General features: G+C 38.3%; 1 protein-coding gene across 1 annotated transcript; it reads left to right on the top strand.

Moving 5' to 3' along the window:
- The first annotated feature begins 93 nt into the window (after nt 1-93).
- rexo4 (REX4 homolog, 3'-5' exonuclease) lies at nt 94-6,832 on the top strand. The gene is made up of 8 exons (XM_061967700.2): nt 94-616; nt 702-979; nt 1,051-1,197; nt 1,290-1,483; nt 5,562-5,650; nt 6,011-6,085; nt 6,164-6,238; nt 6,311-6,832. The coding sequence occupies exons 1-8, from the start codon at nt 392-394 to the stop codon at nt 6,461-6,463; spliced, it is 1,236 nt and encodes a 411-aa protein (XP_061823684.1). The 5' UTR covers nt 94-391; the 3' UTR covers nt 6,464-6,832.
- The last annotated feature ends 9,169 nt before the right edge of the window (nt 6,833-16,001 follow it).

Below are 16,001 nucleotides of genomic sequence, written 5' to 3'. Positions count from 1 at the left end.
GAATAATATAAGTATATATATATTTTATCATTTATATACGATTGAGGTATTTTCTATAATTTTATTTTTAACAGGACGCCAGCTCTTCTTGGGTCAATGTTGACACCGAACACATGAAGCTGTTACACCAGATGGAAGTTGACGCGTCTGCGTGGTTTAGTCGCATGTGTACTGCGGTAGGCAGAAGTTTAACATGTGCACAAAAAGGAAATAATAATAATAATATGTAAGCATTCGTCCGTGGGTTTTATGTGTTTTTGTAAGCAGTGTTAGTCGTCGTCTTCAAACAGGAAACGTATAATTTTGTCCAAGTTTAATGACGAAGAAAAGCTAGCGTCGCCGTGTGTGTGCTATCCACCTTCTCACTAAACTAGCATTTATAAGTACACAAATGGTCGTCATGTCGAAGGCGAAAGAGAAGAAAAAGCATGCTGCCTCCGAGAAACAAACGCAACCTGGCGGGAAACGTAAAACCGTTAAGAAGAAAAATAAGATCTGGAAACAAAGTAAGTTAGTACAGAAAGCTAAGGTCGAAAACCCTCCCACGAATATTCTACTTACAAAACCTCCAAAGGATGGGCAGCTCTTTTCTGCCAACTGGAAAGTATTACAAGAGGTAAGCGAACTACTCTTACACTGTAAAAAAACAAAAACTATAAATGATGACAATGCCGTTTTTAACACTTCCTTCATTCCCACAGACTTTAAAGTCCAGTCAGACAAAAACAAATCAGCCCAAAACATCAAAAGACCACAATGGTCCTCTGCAAGAAAAGAAAGAAAAGATATCTAAAAACATTTTGCCAAGTAAGACAGATTCAGGAAAATCTGTGAAACACAAAACTGTTGACGCTCCGGTGAATATTCCTGCTGCGTCCGAGACGAAACAGCCGCCTGCTTCTAAAAGGAAAAATAAAGCAAATGGCATTCCAAATCTCAAGAAGCCAAAACTTGAGGTCAAAGAGACCAAACCTACAGCGTAAGTCTACATAAACATGTTGTATTCTATTAAAATCATGAAGCTACATGATTATGTGGCATGTCTCGCAGGGAGGACATTTGGTTCGACGATGTGGACCCTGACGACTTGGAGGCGACGGTTGGGCAGGAGGCAGCAGACATCATGAGGAAAAAGATGGGCGTGCAGAAAAATCCGGACACAGACGCCGCTCTGGTGAAGACGAAAGCTTTTGAAGGGTGAGTGACATCCCAGTATTTCCGGTAGCGCTTTATGTGCATTGCCATGACAATTAATCAAACCTCAACCCTGTGTTCTTTTTCGGCATCAGTCTCACAAAAGCCATCGCCATAGACTGTGAGATGGTGGGAGTTGGTCCGGACGGTGAGGAGAGCATATTGGCGCGCGTTTCTATTGTCAACCAGTTTGGGAAGTGTCTGTATGACAAATATGTGAAGCCCACCGAGGAGGTGACGGACTACAGGACGGCCTTCAGTGGCATCCGGCCAAAGGACATCAGAGATGGTGAGTTGGAATGTTTAACTTTAAATAAGTGAGAAGATGAACTTTGATAAGTGCTGCACTGCTCTGAATATAAAGTGGTTATTTTTCCCTAAAAAAACTTCTGGAGTTCTAGCGAATAGTAAATACGAACCAACTGGTTGAGAAGGTTTTTTTTTGGTGCCTCTGGTTTTGAATAAATTGAAAGACCCCAAAAGTAAGACAACTGGCATTTTCATTCAGACTTTTTTCCCACGATTAAAATCTTATATTTGGGTCAATATGTAATTACAGGTGATAAATGCATTCGAGGGAACATGTTTTATAGCCCTGAGGCATAAAGTTACACAAAAGAAATAAGGCCGCAAAATTCTAGAATAGTATAAATAACTGCAAATTAGTAAAGGCTGTAAAGTAACTGGGGTTTCTTTCCCATCCATCCATCCATTTTCTACCGCTTATTCCCTTTGGGGTCGCGGGGGGCGCTGGAGCCTATCTCAGCTACAATCGGGCGGAAGGCGGGGTACACCCTGGACAAGTCGCAACCTCATTGCAGGGCCAACACAGATAGACAGACAACATTCACACTCACATTCACACACTAGGGCCAATTTAGTGTTGCCAATCAACTTATCCCCAGGTGCATGTCTTTGGAAGTGGGAGGAAGCCGGAGTACCCGGAGGGAACCCACGCAGTCACGGGGAGGACATGCAAACTCCACACAGAAAGATCCCGAGCCCGGGATTGAACCCAAGACTACTCAGGACCTTCGTATTGTGAGGCAGATGCACTAACCCCTCTGCCACCGTGAAGCCCTGGGGTTTCTTTCCCCATTAACAAAAACCCAAATTGAAAGTTTGTATTTCTTTCTTTCAAAATAAAATATATTCAAGATAAAAGTCCAACATAGCCGCAGTATACACATTTGCCTATGCATTTGATTTATTATGTTTTCCAATAACAGATTCGTGGATAACTTGGTTTGAAATCATAAGTCAAGGTGACATGCAGATATTGAAATATTTTAGAACACCCCTCAAAAAAATGCTTTGAATATGTACATTAGCACATTTATAAAATTAATCTTTTTGTGAACATTGAAAAACAAAAATAAATTTACCGGTAGCCAGAAAGATAAAGTGCTTTGCTGACTCATATTATTTCCAGGTTTTCATGGGCCATACAACATGATCATTTTGAGTTTGACACTTGTGCTTTACATTGACAATGGAGGATGCTTTTGTCATGTCCGATTTGGTCATGGTGATGAAGTCAAGTAAGATTTTGAGGTAACTGGAGGTGCAAAAAGCTTGTTTCCTAAATGTCTGCAATGTTGCAGTAACTCAGTGGTTGTTAAACTTTTGGTTTGTTGTATTGTGGATTTTCCTACTCGTTTTCCAAGTTGTTTTTGTCATTTTCCCCCTTGGTTTCTCACATTTTTTCAGTCTGTCTTTTTTCCCTGTCATAAATATTAAAGATCGGCTGGGCGCAGATATCTGGCATTTTGACGTTTATTGGCATGGGGCTCTTTTTACCGGCATCAGTCTTTTTTAAAAAAAAAAAAAACCTTTTTGAGCAGGTACAACATACACACATATGTTTGCGGTATTTATTATATAAAAAATAATTAGTAATGTAGAGAAGTCATAACCACTGCTCACTGGCCCGTTTTTCCCTGCATGTGAAGGGTTGATTTTTTTTTCCCACCCCAGCGCTCTTTTGGCCACACCGTCTTCCTCCTGGAATGTTGGTCGCTTGTACAAAGTATGTCTCTTGCTTAACTTTCAAAGCGTCCATTTTTCCCCGGAAAATCCAGTGGTTTTTTTCCTTCTTTATCGACGTCTTACCGGTTCAGTTTTATTTGTTTCGCCCTCCGTCAGCAGCAGTCGCAGCTTGGGCTCATTAAAGGAGCGAGCAGAGTTTCATATTCCGTAATTGAATCAAATAGCAACATGGGGCGGCATAGCTTGGTTGGTAGAGTGGCCGTGCCAGCAACTTGAGGGTTGCAGGTTCGATCCCCGCTTCCGCCATCCTAGTCACTGCCGTTGTGTCCTTGGGCAAGACACTTTATCCACCTGCTCCCAGTGCCACACACACTTGTTTAAATGTAACTTAGATATTGGGTTTCACTATGTAAAGCGCTTTGAGTGACTAGAGAAAAAGCGCTATATAAATATAATTCACTTCACTTCACTTCAAAGCGGTGAATGAAGAAGATGAATGGACAGAAATGGATGGACATGAAGATCAGTCAAGCAATCAATTAAGGTTTATTTGTATAGCACCTTACAACATCACAATGGTGAACAAAGTGCTTTACAGGGCAAATAAGTTAAAAGCAAGTAAAACCACGCATATTAAAACCGTGATAATAAATACTTACGGCAATTGTTTGTTAAAAGCCAATTTAAACAAATATGTTTTTAGTTGAGAGTTAAAAGCTTCTAGCTCCGTGATAGCTCGCAACTCCGGTGGTTCCATAACTCGGTTGCGGACGCGGAAAAAGAACGATCACTAAATTTTTAAACTCTAGTCCATGGTACTTCCAAAGATGTATGTAAAGATGAGCGCAGATTCCTTGGTGAATGGTGAAGATGACAGAAAATATGCAGTATTTCTGCCAAAAATCTAAACTTTTGTAAATACATGTACCGTATTTTTCTGAGTATAAGTCGCTCTGGAGTATAAGTTGCACCGGTCGAAAATGCCTAATAAAGAAGGAAAAACATATATATATAAGTCGCACTCGAGTATAAGTGGCATTTTTTGGGGAAATTTATTTGATAAAACCCAACACCAAGAATATACATTTGAAAGGCAATTTAAAATAAATAAAGAATAGTGAACAACAGGCTGAATAAGTGTACGTTTTATGAGGCATAAATAACCAACTGGTATGTTAACGTAACATATTATGGTAAGAGTCATTCAAATAACTATAACATATAGAACATGCTATACGTTTACCAAACAATCTGTCACTCCTGATCGCTAAATCCCATGAAATCTTATAAGTCTAGTCTCTTACGTGAATGAGCTAAATAATATTATTTGATATTTTACAGTAATGTGTTAATAATTTCACACATAAGTCGCTCCTGAGTATAAGTCGCACCCCCGGCCAAACTATGAAAAAAACTGCGACTTATAGTCCGAAAAATATGGTATATTGAGGCTGCAAATGTCCTGTGTTCTTTCGTACCTGTTGCATTTTTATTTTGTTTCTTGCAGTGAAAAAACAGAGCACAGTCTACCAAGTCAAATTCCTTGTGTGTTAAACACTTGGCCAATAAAGATGATTCTGAATAGGAGACCTATTATATAAGTAAAGAGGATCAGGGAGCAGGTCAAACATTTGCATTCTGTCTGTAACAACCAGGAATACATTTTTTTAGCCAGCTTAAAAAATGGTTATCTATTGGATACGTGAAGGAGACCACAAATGATTTTATTTAAATGTTCACAGTATTTATGAGTTCCTCACAAGGAAACCTTACAATGTGTTAAATCTATAAACTGCTATGGAATTGTGTAAAATGAAGTAGATGGTGATGTAGAGAAATGCCATGTTTCTATTAATTTTTCTAGGAGATTTGCCATATTTTGAAGTGTAAATATTGATGCTCCTCTGACCCGCAGTATTATACACACATAATAAAGGTGTTTGTGAAATCCCCTGATGTTGTTTGGTGCTAATTTAACCAAAACATTAGCGCCTCATTAAAACATTATGTTGCTACTGGTCCAGAGTTTGCTCAAAAATAATGTTAAAAAAAGTTTAAAAAAACAACTTAAGGCATTGTCCAGCTGTTTAATGACATGTTTAAATAATTTTCACTGCAAATAAATCCATCCATCCATCCATTTTCTACCGCTTATTCCCTTTGGGGTCGCGGGGGGCGCTGGAGCCTATCTCAGCTACAATCGGGCGGAAGGCGGGGTACACCCTGGACAAGTCGCCACCTCATTGCAGGGCACTGCAAATAAATATCCGCTCCAAATATTGTATATCGGCCTCCTTTAATAATAATCGGTATTGGCCCTGAAAAAAACATATCAGTTGATCTCTAATACATTTGTCATGTTTGTCTCTCAATTGCAGGAGAGGACATAGCAACTGTGCGGAAGGAAGTTTCCGAGATACTAAAGGGAAGAATATTGGTGGGACACGCGCTGCACAATGACTTAAAGGTAATGCTGCTATTATGTGATATGTGGGGCTAGCAAGACGTTTCTGTGCTTGAAACTTTGTGGTAACGGTTTGTGAAAGGAATTTGATGCTCTATAAATGCTTGCTTGGATGAGTATGATGTGAAAAAACACCTTAAACAAACAAAGTTGTCGGGTCATTCATCAATTACCTTTTATGTGGGCTCTGTACCGAGGATGTCATTGTGGCTTGTGCAGCCCTTTGAGACACTTGTGATTTAGGGCTATATAAATAAACATTGATTGATTGATGATATCTCACTGTCTTTCCCTCGTATAATTCAAATACCGGTAATTTTATTTTGAAGTCAGTTTAAAGATTTACATTTTCTATTGTTACAGATTTTGCTTCTGGATCACCCAAAAAAGAAAACCCGTGACACTCAGAAGTATAAACCCTTCAGGAAGACTGTTATGGTACCAACAGATCAAATCTTTTCATCATCATCATCATCGTCATCAGACAGAATGTCGTACATGTGTTTTCTCTTTCAGAGTAAGTGCCCCGCGTTGAGGGTACTTTGCCAGAGAATACTCAATGTCAAGGTTCAGCAGGGTGAACATTCATCTGTAAGTCATCGTGTCATCTGATTCAAAGTCCACGTGTGTCATGAATGTAATTAGGTGAAATTGTTCTTGCAGGTCCAGGATGCCCAGGCCACCATGAGGCTGTACACGCTGGTGAAGAAGCACTGGGAGGCCGAAATAAAAAATAGCAAAAAGGCGGACAAGAAGAGCGTGCGCAAGCTGAGGATGCCCAAGTGCAAGCGTCCCAATGCAGGTTTGTCCTTTTAACGCTAAGAGGGAGCGCTGTCGGCTGTACGTCAATCAAGACACCTTTTTGTGCTTTTACTGCGAAGGCGACTGAAAAGAAATAGACAATGAACATTTGTATTTGGATTAAGCGAGAACATTGAGCAACTCAGGCCATCATGTCAAAAAGCAAAGAGGTGTTGATGTCAACACCATCGTGTTGCACCTCACCGGATGTTCGTGTGTGGAACTTTTAGAACTTGGATCGTTTCTTTTTTGCCACACGATGCACAGTTTGTGTTGTTGAAATGAAAAATAAAAAAAGACAAAATTGCTTATTGAACTGAGCCCAAAAACGGAAATGCCAGCGTATAAATTAACCTGAATATATATCCTGTTCAAGTCCTGGTTTTGGACAAAATAAAGTCTGGAAAAAGTAGTCCAAAAACAAACTTTAACTGAAATTGTGTTTTTAAAGGGGACCTATGATGAATGTTGTCTTTTCTGACTTATAAATGTTACAATGTTGGATACTCATGTTAAACAATGCCAAAGCATTAAATCATAAGATTCATGCATTTTAGTGTGAGCTTGCATGCAGTTTTAGATGCCCCTGTTTGTGGGGTTTTGCAGTCAGACTACATTGTGACGTCACAGTGAGGTGAACATATTTAGAAAATAGATCAAGCTCTCAACTGCAACTGTTTCAGGCTATAAAACATTTATGCAAAATGTATACAAAAAGCTTATCCAATACATTTTAACTAGACCGGGGGTTCTTAACCTTTTTGACCTCGGGGCCCAACTTTTCCACTACAGAGGAGTCTGGGGCCCACTCAAATAATAATACTAAATTAGTAATCTTACTCTTGATTTTAATCGTATTCAGTAAGTATATCTAACTTACTTAGTTTAGCAGGACAAACCTTGTCAAACTATATGAAAGCATGTTGATCACAAAGATTACCAAGGCTTAGTTCAGACTGATTACAAAAATAAACTGCAAAATAAGGGACTCAAAAATAAATTAACATAGAACTATCAATCAATCAATCAATCTTTATTTATATAGCCCTAAATCACAAGTGTCTCAAAGGGCTGCACAAGCCACAACGACATCCTCGGTACAAAGCCCACATACTATGCAGTGCTAAAATAAATTCTTACTAAATTAATAATGATTATATGTTTCTTAACAAAACTGTCAATACAATTGAAGTGCAAATGAAAATACGGCTTCACCTCTTTAGTCATAATTTTTGCGCTTAACAAACTTCTCTGACTTTATCTCCAGACTCTTACTGCGTGTTTGATCTTGTCATTACTGCCAGAAGTGTTGGAAAAGTGTGTTAAAACTAAGAACCGCTGCTGCGTGCCTTACAGACCACAGCTGAGACACAGATATTTTTGGCGGCCCGACAATGGGCAAATATGTTTTAGAAACTCTGGTCGAGACCACGAGGAAATGTTTAAAATGTAGATTAAAATCATCATAGGTCCTCTTTAATACAAGTATAATAACCTGCTGGTTTGCTTGTATAAACCTAAACTCCAAATATAAGACAACCTACTGTATCTTTTTCTTGGAGGAGAAAAATGCCATCTTATATTTGGTAGTAAAGCTGCAATATAGCACCAATAAACCCAAAGTGTGAATTTGTCAATTTTGCTGTTGAAATTCTTACATTATTCACTTAGAAATGGTAAAAAAATAAAAAATAATCAAATGCTTTATTTTGAATGTTTGTATATTCCCACACAAAAACTGTATGATCTTCCAAAGCCCCTCTACAGAATGTATTTAAAATAAAATTGATTGTTTCTTGGCTGCGGAAAGTCCCCAAAATAATGGTTTTACTGCACAAAACACTAACATAAAGTGGAATAAATAATCATTTTACTATAATGATAATACATTAATTGTTTTTCAGTTATTGGGTATTTTGTTCAATTGGTTAAAGTCAACTCTTGATGGAGCAGATGAATGTGGACTAACTGATACTTTGAAGACAACTTTTGGGTTGAAGATGGACTGAAAAAAAAGTTTGTTTAAAGGACAGTCAGGAAGATCATGCAGGATAGTTTCATATGGAAATACTGCATGTACTGCATGTAAGTGATGGATGACAACACAATACAATATTTGTAACATTTTTGGGAGTCTGCTGCCTGTGCACATATCAAGAAGGTGACAAACTACCGTATTTTCCGCACTATAAGGCGCACCTAAAAACCACAAATTTTCTCAAAAGCTGACAGTGCGCCTTATAACCCGGTGCGCTTTATATATGGATAAATATTAAGATTCATTTTCATAAAGTTTCGGTCTCGCAACTTCGGTAAACAGCCGCCATCTTTTTTCCCCGTAGAAGAAGCGCGCGTTGCATGCTGGGATATGTGACGTTTCATTTCCATTTGTGTGTTTATGTAAAGACCCCAAAATGGCTCCTATTAAGTGTGTTGTCTGTCTAATTATAAATAATGCAGACGAGGCGTGTTAACTGAGTTCTCAACGTTTACTCACAGCGTGCTCATAACCACATTCTAACTCCCAGCATACAACAACGCTTCTCAGGGCTACCGCGCATGCTCGTCACTATCGTTGCATGCTGGGTAGTGTAGTTGTTATATTTGCTAGCTCATAACATCACATTAAGAGACACGCTTACGCGCTTAATTCAATACTCGCCGTCATTCCGGGTGGATTGACAAAAGACCTCCAGCCGCTAGATATTGGTGTCAACAGGGCATTCAAAGCTAGACTGCTAACTGCGTGGGAACAGTGGATGACAGAAGGCGAACACACGTGACGTTCACCAAGACAGGGAGACAGGGAGACAGCGCCAGACGACATTTTGGATCCCACATTCGCCCAACTTTTCAATTCGGACAACGAAGGAGAATAATTCGAGGGATTTATGAATGAAGAATAACTTCAGAAAGTGAGCGTTATGTTTATTTTGTGTGTTGTGACATTAACGTTCGAGCAACATTATGTTGCTATTGCTCTGCACTATTTTGAATTTTACTATGTTTGTGATTGCACATTTGCGTACATTTTGGGAGTGAACAGAGTTGTTAGAACGCTGGTTTTTAATATATTATTAAAGTTTGACTGACCTATCTGACTGTTTTTTTGACATTCCTTTAGCGCAGTTAGATGCGGCTTACAACACCGGGCGGCTTATAGGTGGACAAAGTTTTGAAATATGCCGTTCATTGAAGGCGCGGCTTATAACCCAGGGCGCCTTATGGTGCGGAAAATACGGTACGTAGAAGGAAGACTTATTGCAATTTAAAAAAAAAAAACATTTGCTTTTCTTTCTTTCCTGCACTTTTCCAGCACCTACGCATAGCAAAGGGCAGCAAAGAAGTGTTTTTTGTTCCACTCCCAAGAAAGCAAGTGGCCTTTACGTCTTCTATGTTCACTTTGATTTGTGCGCCAAGCGTGCGGCAGTATGATTTGCTGCCTCTGCTCTAATGGAAAAACTGCTGAAAATGAAGCTGTGCCTTCATCTTCACTCTTGGACCTCAGAAAAGGGCTTCTCAAAGAAAGGTCCCTTATCTTAAAAAACCCCAAAACAAAACAAAAAACACTGGAAGTGAATTGACAAAAATGCCACAATGTACTCTTAGGACAGATGTGTCATTGTCCCAGTGCATGGATTTCAAGTTTGTGGGAACCTTGTCTCCCTCTAGTGGTCATAAACTTACATGCACAACAGAAACCCTCAGTGTTAGCTGGTTTTATGCATGTATAAAAAATATGATTTTGCGACAGTTCCGCTCCTGAAAAGGGAAACGTGGAGTTTACAGACATTTTTGGAACATCCTGGGATCCTCAATCAAGGTGTGGACAGTTTTCCTCATGTCCCAGACCAGAAAACTGCCGTCGACAAAACCCTAAACAAAGTGCCCCCACTCCTCAATTGGTGTAAATACTGGTTATAGTTCCAAATAATAACATTAAACAATGTATTTTTGAAACGTTTTTGAGCACACAAATATGCATGAGCTGCAGCGTGCTGTTGACTAATGCTGAGAACATTCAGTATTATGCAGCATGATGAACAAACGACTGCGAGCACTTCTGCTTCCGCTGTTGTCGTCTTGGTAAGTGCTGATAATCAATCATGTAGCCTTAAAAAACAAATACGTTTGGGAGGGTTTATGATGGGGTTTTATGCAACCCCATTGTTCATGATGATTGCATTTAAAGATGATGATTATTATTGTTGCAAACACATTGCTCTGAAATTGATGGTAATATTAAACCTCCATTTAAAACCCATTTTATTTATACAGTAGTTGAGACAAAACTCCTGCCCTTTTACAATATGTCGTTTTTTGTTACAAAACCTTACTAAATTCTCCTGTAAACCAGTTGATTTTTTTTGTTAACTTGCTTATTAGTCCAGTGTGATATCATGGGCGTTAGTTGATCATTAAACATTGACAAATTACTGAACTTCCTCAAATAATACAAACCTAGTTTTTTCTTTAAGAGGACAAATACAAATCTAAAAGAATATGTCATGTTTAATGTCCTTTTCTAAAAATGTGAACAATTAAAAAAAAAAAGCGCCCCTATTAAATGCCTTATACCCTTAATAATAAATGTCTGCAATAAAGTAAATAAACACCTCTGGCTATTATATTTTTTTTATTTAAACGTCAATGTACAGGTACATTAAAAGGATGGCAGCACCAGATTTAGCACCATGCTAATTTCCATCTGTAGTCCTGTTTAAGGCACATTTAGCATTCACAATTAAAATCACACAACAAGATTGAAAATACATACGATTACTGTTACATGATTAAAATCATTTTGAAATACCAGTGCAATATACACATATACAAAGTGCTCGTTACAAATCATTGTGCAATGGAGTCAAATTACGGCAGCATAATTTAAAGTGCAGACTTGCCACAGCTGTTATCACAGCAAATATGTACAACAAATTAGGTTTAAGTACATCGTCCCAGTTGAGTAAATATACTACTATACGGAAATACATAAACAATGATATTATTGAACTATATTCTAAATGCTGCACCTTAACCAGACGTACCTTTTTTTTCTTTGCGAGTAAAAATTAGCAAATTTAAAAGATATTTAATATTCCTTTTTATGCATTTGTACAAATAAATACCTCCCCACCACGTTGCTTTAACCCAGTGGTTCTCAAACTTTTTTCACCAAGTACCACCTCAGAAAAAATGTTGCTCCATAATGACCAACATTAAAATACATTAATGTGGTAGGCCTAAGTATTCATGAAAAAACAAGGAAGTGGTTTTATCTAACAAGTATATTTAATATTTTTGGCCACTGTAACATTACACACAGTTTGAACATTAACACTGTGTTTGAATATAGGAAAATAAAACACTGTACTTTAATCAAGTGGTTCTTTGGAGTACCACTAGATGGAAACCGTGTACCACAGTTTGAGAATCACTGCTCTAACCTAAATAGATGTCTGTGCCCCATGCAGGCTATGTAGTATCTGACAAAATGTGCCAAAATATGTTTAGTTTTAATAAAAAAAGACCACCCCACCCATTAGGTGCTTCACCCCCAACGAACGCCTGGTACACGCTGCAGTTGAGTAAAAAACAAATGCGTGTGCCTTCATTGTGAGTTATAGCACGTGAGAGTGCACTTTTGCCTTCATTTTAGTGAAGGATCACCTGAAGAAACCTGACCTCATTGCAACAAACAAACTTCTGCAAACTCTTTTCCTGCAACTTTTCCCATTTGGCAAAGCAAGTATGGCGTCAAAACAGCTAATGAGCTTCTGTTGTCGCGTGTGCACATACAAGCAAGCTGCTTAAGCTTCATAAACTGCCTCATTTAACAATAACAAGCTGCTCTGCGCTAATTCTCAAAGAGCAAACTCACATCTTGCTCGCTCATGTCTCTTTGGCTCATCTTCTCTCTCTTAGATGCACTTGCGGTTGCAGACACACACACAAACACAAACACAATTACACACATTCATAAAAGACACAATAGCCCTTTGTCCTTTTACTACTGCTGTAATTTTCATGAGTTCATCATGCACTCACTTGGTTTCCTGTCCATAACAAGTGCATTAGCCGGCCTGCTAATCATTGGATTCCTTACTTTGTTCGCATCATACCTGGAGGTGTTCCTTTTTGTGCCACTCATGTAGCTAAAGTCATCAATGTAAACTACATTCTCACATTCTTCTCTCATTTAAGTTAGAATGTGATGCAACCCAATAGAAAACAAGCTGCCAGCCCCAAATGCCCCCCCCAAAATGGAGCGAAATGTTTGGCTGCAACCAGCAGGTACGCTCTTGATTCAATTGCATTATAGTTTGTAAAATAAATATTGGAGGTATAGTGTTATTTGGGGAGGAAGCGGAAACAAAAAAACATTGTGACTTCTAGAGGTATGCATATACAACATTTTAGGATTTGATTACATTATTTGGCAACCCAAGTCGGTCAAAATCACAACAATAATCATAAATAGTGCAATCTGGTCCTCTTTGGTCTTAATGAGTAGATTAATTGATAAGAATTATTGTGCACTTCTTGAAGCAGGCAACATGGAGATAATTTTCTTAGCTGTAACCAGTAGGGGCACTTTTGAGCAGAGGTGGGACCAAGTCATTGCTTTGCAAGTCACAAGTAAGTCTCAAGTCTTTGCCCTCAAGTCCAAGTCAAGTCCCGAGTCAAGACAGGCAAGCCCCGAGTCAAGTCCAAAGTCAAGACTGGAAAGTCTCAAGTCAAGTCCTAAGTCCTGCATTTTGAGTTTCGAGTCCTTTCAAGTCCTTTTAACCACAGACTAATATATTAACACAGATTATGTATGCTTTTCAAACGCTGTATTTATTTATTAAAACAAGTGCATTTTAAATTGCAGGAAAGAAAATTGTGTTGACATTGCACTTTATAATAGCACTATTAACCAGTCATTTTAAACATTAACTCATTCCTTTACAGAACAAACACATTGAAAATGAAAGTGCAAATGTACTTATTTGTACAAAAGTGTTAACATTGAAAAAACATGACATATACGTGAACATAACAAAAAAGTTGTACTTGTTATATGTCAGGGCCCTATGCTGCATTGCATTTGCAAAAGACCAAATTAGCCAAGAGTCTGTCAGTCATTTGTGCACGATGGGGGCGTAGTATGATGCCACCATGGCTGAAAACTCGCTCCACTGGAGCACTGGAGGCAGGCACTGCCAAGACTCTCATGGCCACTCGGAAGTGAAGGAAGAGTCTTCATGTTCAATGCCCAGAACAAAAGGGGGGAGAGAGTTGTTTTGGGTTGGTGCACTACTTGTAAGTGTATCTTGTGTTTTTTATGTTGATTTAATAAAAAAATAATAAAATAAAAAAATATTTCTTGTGCGGCCCGATACCAATCGATCCACGGACCAGTACCGGGCCGCGGCCCGGTGGTTGGTGACCACTGAGGTAAACAACCAACAGTATGTCAGAAAGCTAGCTAAAACGGTACACATATTCATAATATAGTATACATTTTAACTGACCTTTATTTTACTATTTTTGTCTTTTTTTAGGTGGCTAAAATACGCGGTGCTGCTGACCGCCGTCTAACGTTACGTGTGATATATTGACTAACGTGACCCTGCTTAAAAAAATCACTGAACAAAAAGTATGAATAAGGTAGTGAACTGCAACAGATTCCCGTGTTTGCAATAACGTTATAACGTTAGCAGTGAGTTTACAGCCTCACTGATTTAACTACACAGCAAATAAAAGTCACGTTACTGCCAATAAGCGTTATCTTACATTCAAAACTTACCGTTCTTTGTGCAACTTCAAATGCCGGACGAAGTTGGAAGTTGTCATCAGTAATTTTCGAACCGCATGTGTTGCATACTGCAAACCGTTTTGTGTTGACCACCTCGTAATTTTTATACCCAAACGAAATTATTTTAGGCATCATTTTTTGTTCACTGGCGTGTGGTTTGGACATGTCTTCTTCGTTGGTTGTCCTGCAATTTGATTGGATGAATGCTGTGTGATGAAAACAAAGTAGATCTAATTTGATTGGCTGTTGTACTGAGACCACACCAGCTGACACACGCAACGCTGATAGACAAGTACACAATGAAAAATACGGAGCGCTCCCGAATAACTTTTTCATCTTTGGGTTTTGGGGAAAGTAGCAAGTCATGTCAAGTCATGTCAATTCAAAAGGCTCAAGTCCAAGTGAAGTCACAAGTCATTGATGTTAAAGTCTAAGTCGAGTTGCAAGTCTTTTTACATTTTGTCAAGTCGAGTCTAAAGTCATCAAATTCATGACTCGAGTCTGATTCGAGTCCAAGTCATGTGACTCGAGTCCACACCTCTGCTTTTGAGTCAATCTTATTGTATTTTGCTATTTTATGGAAATGTTCTAATAAAACAGTAATCCCTCATTTATCGCGGTTATTTAGACATGGCTGCGATTAAAAAAAAGTTTCAGGCAAAGTAGGTATCATTAATTATAAATATACTTTCATGGCTGGAGGTCTGCCATTTTATGCTTGGAAATGCATAACTTAGTCCAAAAATGTTGTGGATTTTGCTTAAAAATAGAATAAAAACCCAAATGTGGCGAGGACTGCATACATAAAATATGGATACAACAAATAATACTGAACATTTGTACGACATATCTTTATATTTGGGCATGATTAATTGACTAACAATTACCGGTACATTACGTAGATTACTGCATGAGCCTTTTTAAAGCGACCTAGGCAACAATGGAGTGCACTATTTACTGCAACCAGCAGGAGCGCAACTGAGTAACTCTTAAAATATTTTTCTGAAAGAAATAATTGTCAAAAAGCATTTAATTAGACAAACATGACAACGCTTCCATGAATTGATTAACGTGGACCCTGACTTAAACAAGTTGAAAAACGTATTCGGGTGTTACCATTTAGTGGTCAATTGTACGGAATATGTACGGTACTGTACTGTGCAATCTACTAATAAAAGTCTCAATCACTCAATCAAAGCTTGAAATAAACACATCCAGGTGGGGAAAACATTGAAATATAATATTGAATACATTTACTGGAGACCCATTCTGCTTGTTTAATACATAATTTGGCTACACAAGGTTTACAAAAATGTACAATAAATTATGTTAAAATTCATAAATTAATATACCGTATTTTCCGCACTATAAGGCGCACCGGATTATTAGCCGCACCTTCTATGAATTACATATTTCATAATTTTGTCCACCAATAAGCCGCCCCGGACTAAAAGCCGCGCCTACGCTGCGCTAAAGTGAATGTCAAAAAAACGCTGCGCTAAAGTGAATGTCAAAAAAACAGTCAGATAGTTCAGTCAAACTTTAATAATATATTGAAAACCAGCGTTCTAACAACTCTGTCCCAAAATGTACAAATGTGCAATCACAAACATAGTAAAATTCAAAATGGTGTAGAGCAATAGCAACATACCGGTAATGTTGCTCGAACGTTAATGTCACAACACACAAAATAAACATAGCGCTCACCTTCTGAAGTTATTCTTCATTCGTAAATCCTTCGAATTCTTCGTC

The sequence above is a fragment of the Nerophis lumbriciformis genome, linkage group LG11 (assembly GCF_033978685.3).
Source record: "Nerophis lumbriciformis linkage group LG11, RoL_Nlum_v2.1, whole genome shotgun sequence".
Lineage (NCBI taxonomy): Eukaryota > Metazoa > Chordata > Actinopteri > Syngnathiformes > Syngnathidae > Nerophis > Nerophis lumbriciformis.
The sequence above is the reverse complement of the archived record's forward strand: the minus strand, read 5'-3'. Positions and strand labels throughout refer to the sequence as shown.

Excerpts from the sequence above, each read along its gene's own strand:
- rexo4 (XM_061967700.2), top strand. The coding sequence starts at position 392 with ATGGTCGTCATGTCGAAGGCGAAAGAGAAGAAAAAGCATGCTGCCTCC. Across the intron at positions 980-1,050 it reads AAAGAGACCAAACCTACAGC|GGAGGACATTTGGTTCGACG; the intron begins GTAAGTCTACAT and ends CATGTCTCGCAG. Across the intron at positions 6,086-6,163 it reads CCTTCAGGAAGACTGTTATG|AGTAAGTGCCCCGCGTTGAG; the intron begins GTACCAACAGAT and ends TTTCTCTTTCAG.